The sequence below is a fragment of the Schistosoma mansoni genome (genome assembly GCF_000237925.1).
Source record: "Schistosoma mansoni, WGS project CABG00000000 data, supercontig 0742, strain Puerto Rico, whole genome shotgun sequence".
Taxonomy (NCBI): domain Eukaryota; kingdom Metazoa; phylum Platyhelminthes; class Trematoda; order Strigeidida; family Schistosomatidae; genus Schistosoma; species Schistosoma mansoni.
In genome coordinates this window covers 1,878-7,765 of record NW_017386436.1, presented here as the reverse complement: position 1 = coordinate 7,765, position 5,888 = coordinate 1,878, and the positions used below count along the sequence as shown (strand labels likewise).

The 5,888-nt window shown below is 37.0% G+C and overlaps 1 protein-coding gene across 1 annotated transcript; it reads left to right on the top strand.

The window, feature by feature from the left end:
* Positions 1-525: 525 nt before the first annotated feature.
* Positions 526-4,686, top strand: Smp_210010 (protein kinase; the record flags this gene model as incomplete). The annotated part of the gene is made up of 2 exons (XM_018794820.1): positions 526-626; positions 4,380-4,686. 2 exons carry the CDS (start codon positions 526-528, stop codon positions 4,684-4,686), a joined length of 408 nt encoding a protein of 135 aa, XP_018644784.1.
* Positions 4,687-5,888: the final 1,202 nt, after the last annotated feature.

Here is a 5,888-nt window from a genome sequence, read left to right as displayed (position 1 = left end):
CTCACAAAAGAGACGTAAATTTCTTTGCAAAATTGTCAGGTCAGCTGATGTGACTATGATTTATCATAGTCCAACTACTACCTATCTCTATTTATGATATTTACTGGTGTAGAACTAGGTCGGGAGAACGCTAGAGGTAGTCAAATCAACGCTCACTATCAATCCATGCAATCAGTGATTGTTGAACTAAGCCAATGTTATTGGCTATAGATTGATTACCTTACTAACTTACTGACTGTTTTGTTCAAATTTTATTCTTTTTTTTCAGACAATAATTACAATTTATGGCTTGGTGGTTATAATCCTATTCATGAATCATTTACATTGAAGAATAATGATGCACAATCTATCAAATTAGGTTTATTAATCATTATTCCTTTGGATAATTTCTCTACAAAATCATCATTATTATTGGCTTCTTGGCCAAAAATTCATATATTAAAACAATATTTTAAAAGTTTTATAACCCAATATAACTTATACATTAAATTATCCGATTGGCCAATTCATTTATGTTTATTGAATATGAATGTTGATGAAGAGATAGAAAAAGGATACAAAGATTCTGATATTTCGCCTCAATTCATAACTTGTTTAACATACTTTGGTGAATTAAGAATTTATGGGTAAGTATAAATATTACTAAAATATATTTAACTGAGATCATGAACCGATTTAAATTAGACATGCTTTTAAAGATTACACTTTCATTATTTCAATCTCCAGGAGTTGAACTTTTACCGGGAGGCTCACTTGTTGACTTAGAATACGCCGACGACATAGTTTTATTTGGTGAAGACGCTGACAAAATGCAGAGTCTTCTGACCACTATAAGCAACTATGCAGGCATGTTCGGGATGCGATTCTCTCCCTCGAAGTGCAAAATGTTACTTCAGGATTGGGTTGCATCGACACCTGAACTAATGATAGGGAGTGAAGTAGTTGAGCGTGTTGACTGCTTCACTTATCTTGGAAGTCTCATCAGGCCTTATAGTCTGGTATGTGACGAAATCCCAGCACGGATACAGAAGGCTCGTCTAGCTTTCGCCAACTTGCGTCATTTATGGCGTAGGCGAGATATCCGTCTAGCAACCAAAGGACGGGTTTACTGTGCAGCAGTTCGTTCCGTCCTACTTTATGGCAGTGAAACATGGCCGATAAGAGTAGAGGATATTCGTAGGCTACTAGTGTTCGATAGTAGGTGTCTTCGAAGCATTGCTCGTATATCCTGGGACCACCGAGTAAGTAATGCAGTTGTTAGGAAACGGGCACCAGGTAAGGATGTCAAATCGATTGATGAAGTAGTGAAACTTCATCAGTTGAGATGACTGGGACATGTATTACGTATGCCCAACCACCGACTGCCCTGACGTGCAACGTTTTATGGTGTAGGAGCAGGTTGGAAGAAAGCTAGGGGTGGCCAGACCAAAACATGGCATAAATCCATGAAGTCACTGACAAGTGGACTGAGTTATGTTGGTAGGTGTAGACTACCTGGTTGGGATCTGCGAAATGGTAGCAATCGATGATTAGAGACCTTGAATGACATAGCTGAAAATCGTTTGCAATGGCGAAGGTGCATCCACTCTTTGTGTTCTCCCAGATTCTGATCTTCTGAATTCTTCATGTCCCTATCCCTTTCCTCCTTCCAAATTTATTTCACCGTATTATACTCCTTGAATAACATCTTCAAACCCTAATCTTTCACATTAATGCTTATACTCTTACTATTTCTACCACTATGGGATTTAAATCGACAACTTCATCTCTGTGCTAGTGTGGTATGGCAACTTGAACTGATGTACGTACGCACGAAGTTCTACGTTGTAACTGACTGACTGAGACAACTATTGTAAGCTCTGACCAGCTATCCCTTCTTTGTATGGGACTCCTCAGCAGTGCACACCCACATGTCGATAATAGATTTAACCCAGGACTTTCGGTCCTGTACACGAACACTTAATTTTTAGGCTACTGAGCTTGAATCCAATGATGTATATGACTAACGTCAATCAACTCAAGGTACTGCTCAACTGTATTTCAATTGCTTCGGTGGGTATCTGGTCACACTCGATGCGGTTGAATTCCACTGGTTAAAACTTCTCATTAGAACTACAAAAATGTCTTATGAGAATCAGTCATTAGTTTTCTTTTAATGTCGTCAGTTGTCGTTACTTAACAGTTATAAAATGCTTTTTAATAATACTTTTCTTAAGTAATTAGTCATGTAAGACATTAGATGTCAATTCAGTTAATTCAGTTCTAATGAGAAGCTGGGGCCAGTGGAGTCCAATCCGTGTTGATTGTGAGACAATTATCCACCTCAGACAATGAATGAAGGGTTGTATAAAATCATGGATTGATTAAACTTAGACATGAGGAGTGTTGGATGCCGTCTCCATAATCTAGAGATTCGGCGTTTATGCTTGAGACTGAAGGTTCTTGGTTCTAGTCCCACGTATGGGATCGTGTATGCGTACTGCTGATTAGTCCTACACTAGGAAAAGACGTCCTCTCAGTGCTTCCAGATTTTCTGTGATGATCTAGTTTATATCGACCCATGAATTCAACTGTTAAGAAATTCATTTTTTTTCTTGTTAAATTCTGATTATAAATTACATCATACCAATCAGCTGATAAAATAAAATACTACTTTTCTAAAACTAATCAATGCTTTTAGTATCCATTATGTTCTTAGTTGAAAGCGTGAGTCAATTGAAGCTAGACCACCAAGGAAAGCCTGGAAGCACTGGACGACCGTTTCGTCCTATTGTGGAACTCCTCAGCAGTTCGCATCCACGATCTCGTGAGATTCGAACCCATGACCTATAAGTCTCGCGTCAGAACACCCAACCGATAGACCACTGAGCCGGCATCCGATGGTGTTAATGTCTAACTCCAACCAATCCATGAAGTTGAGCAACAGTTCACCAATTGTCTTCAGTGAATTGTTATCTCACAACAGACGTGGTTTGAACTCCACTGGTCTTTACTGAGGAGTCCCACAATAGGACGAGACGGCCGTCCAGTGCTTCCAAATTTTCCTTGGTGATCTAGCTTTAATTGACTCACGTTTTCAACTATGAAAATACTAATTCTTCACAAAACCTCCTCTGATTATAATCCATTATATGTTACTTTTATTTGAAAATTCTTACTATTGTCGTTTATTTTTTTGTCTCTCTTTTAGACTAAATAACCAACATTCTTTAAAATATATTTGCCTTTTAAAAATACATTCGTCACAATATTGTTCTACATTGAATGGAATTCCCACATCAACTACTAATGACAATAACAATCTTTTTCAGGGAATCAATACGATGCTTAGTTGTATAATGTATGATTATAATCAACATGTAATGAATGATCAAGATCACAATTCATCGTTGTCACCATCACCATCATCATCATCAGCAGCAGCAGCAACAACATTATCTAACAGATGTATTCATTTTATATTATGCTTATCATTTCCAAAAATTTGTATTATAAAGGTTAATATTCACTCTAGTTTAATGTTGAAATTTGATCGACTTATCTTCATAAATATAGATCAACCTGTTCATTCAGGGATTATTCTTCCAGAAATTTGGTAAGTTTTAGCTCTTTTAAGTAGGTAGGAAAATCGTTTTGTGTTAATTATTATAACTTCTGAAGCAATAAATTCTCTTATTGTTCTAGAGATCATTCAAATGAGCTGCGTAATAATGAAAGGAGGAGTTGAATTCCTGTATCCACCATTGATTAATTCACTTTAAGCCTTTAGCACTAATAAACAAATAATTGAGACCAGAAGAGGTTTGTGCGGAGATTTCAGTATTTTCATCGTTGAAAGAATGAGTCAATTGAAGCTAGATCATCATGGAAAACCTGGAAGCACTGGACGACCGTTTCGTCCTATTGTGGGACTCCTCAGCAATGAGCATCCACGATCCCGCCTCGCGAGATTCGAAGCCAAGACCTACCAGTCTCGCACCAGAGCACTTAACCGATAGACCACTGAGCCGGCATCCAATGGTGTTAATGTCTAACTCCAACCAATCCACGAAGTTGAGCAGCCGTTCACCAATTGTCTTCATTGAGTTAATATCTCCCAACAGACCTGGTTGAACTCCACTGGTCACTACTTCTCACTAGAACTCCAGGAACTATCTCTTGAAGTCAGTCATATGATTGAGACATTAACATCTATTCAAAATAGTAATTTATTTTTTATTCCATGAGGTTACAACTGTTTTAGTTAATAGATTGAATTCCTATAATAAATACAATGTAGTCCTACTTATTATTTCTTAATTTTGTTTGTTGTAAATTTTTCTGAAATTAATTATTTGACTTTTATTGTATTTTTTTCTCCTTTTTTTAATGATATTTAGTGGTTCTAATGTTTGGCTTAGTCAGACTGGCGGTAAATTAGTATGTTATGCATGGAATGATTCAAATTGTGAAATTCACTCCTCTTCCTCCTCCTCCTCTTCATCATCATCATTACCATCAAGTTATCTAAAATTTTATTCATCCTGGTTTGCCCCTTCATTGTTCAATTCAGAATCATCTCTAGTAACTCACTTCTTGATTGGAAATTCAAAACTAATCAGTAATCGTCCAGAACCTTTGGCGGAGGATGTTGATGCAAGTAGACACGTTTGTGTTTGGACATATTTAGAACCAGGTGAATGTTGATAGACTTATATTATTTAAGTTGAACATTTTTTTCATTCCCTTCTGTCATCATTATAATCTAGTGTGAAAAACTTTTACGCCAATCAATCACTGAAGAGTAACAAATATCTAGTCCTAGTCCTTAGAATTAGTTTAGTTAGTGATATTGGTATTATGTTAAATGATTCAGTATCCTACTGTACTTTATCGATGTTATTTAATCGGTTAAGCGCAAAGTGCATCGTTTAAAGTTAAAATACGTGAATTTAGGATTGTCAAACAAAATAGAATAAATCAGAAGGGGTTTTGTGGAGATTTCAGTATTTTCATAGTTGAAATCATTAGTCAATTAAAGCTAGACATTAACACCGTTGGATGCCGGCTCAGTGGTCTATCGGTGAAGTGCTCTGGCGCGAAGCTGGTAGGTCGTGGGTTCGAATCTCGCGAGTGCGGGATCGCGAATGCGCACTGCTGAGGAGTCCCTCAATGGGACGAAACGGTCGTCAAGCAGTGCTTCCAGGTTTTCCATGATGGTCTAGCTTCAAATGACTCATGATTTCAACTATGAAAATAGAATAAAATTGTTCATGTTGATGTGACACATAGAATGTTAACTTGAATCAACTTAAATGTTATGTGAAAATTTCAAGATCCATCATCAGAATAAATATAGGTCAGATAGGGTGAGAGAAATAATAGTGCAATTACAATGTGATCAAATGTTTAGTGGAAGACTATACTGTGTGAGAAATTATTAGTAAGACATAATAAGGAGGGATGAATTCGAAGTAAATGAATCATGTATTGAGGAGATTAATAATGATCTTTAACCAATAGTAATCATAATAATAATAAAGATAACAGAGAAAATTACATTTGACTACTAAAGGTCGTCAAATTAGGTCATTCAATAGCTAAGATTACTATTGATTAATTGACCTTGAGGTTGGTTAGGGGGGGGAGGAGTGGCGGTTGAAGATATTTCTTTTGTATGCAGAGCCCCGGTTTCTTCATCCGGATGGTTACCGCTTCACTCGTATGAAGGACTTTAAGTTCGACAAGCTTTGGCGAAAAGTTACTGACTCTATAAACAATTGAAAAGAATTGGTTTGTGCAGTCGTTATGACCAGTTTGTACCTACTGAGCTAATACCGAGTCCCGCGTGCAGGATTGTGAATGCTCACTGGTGAGGAGTCCTATATTAGGACGAGATGGTCATCCAG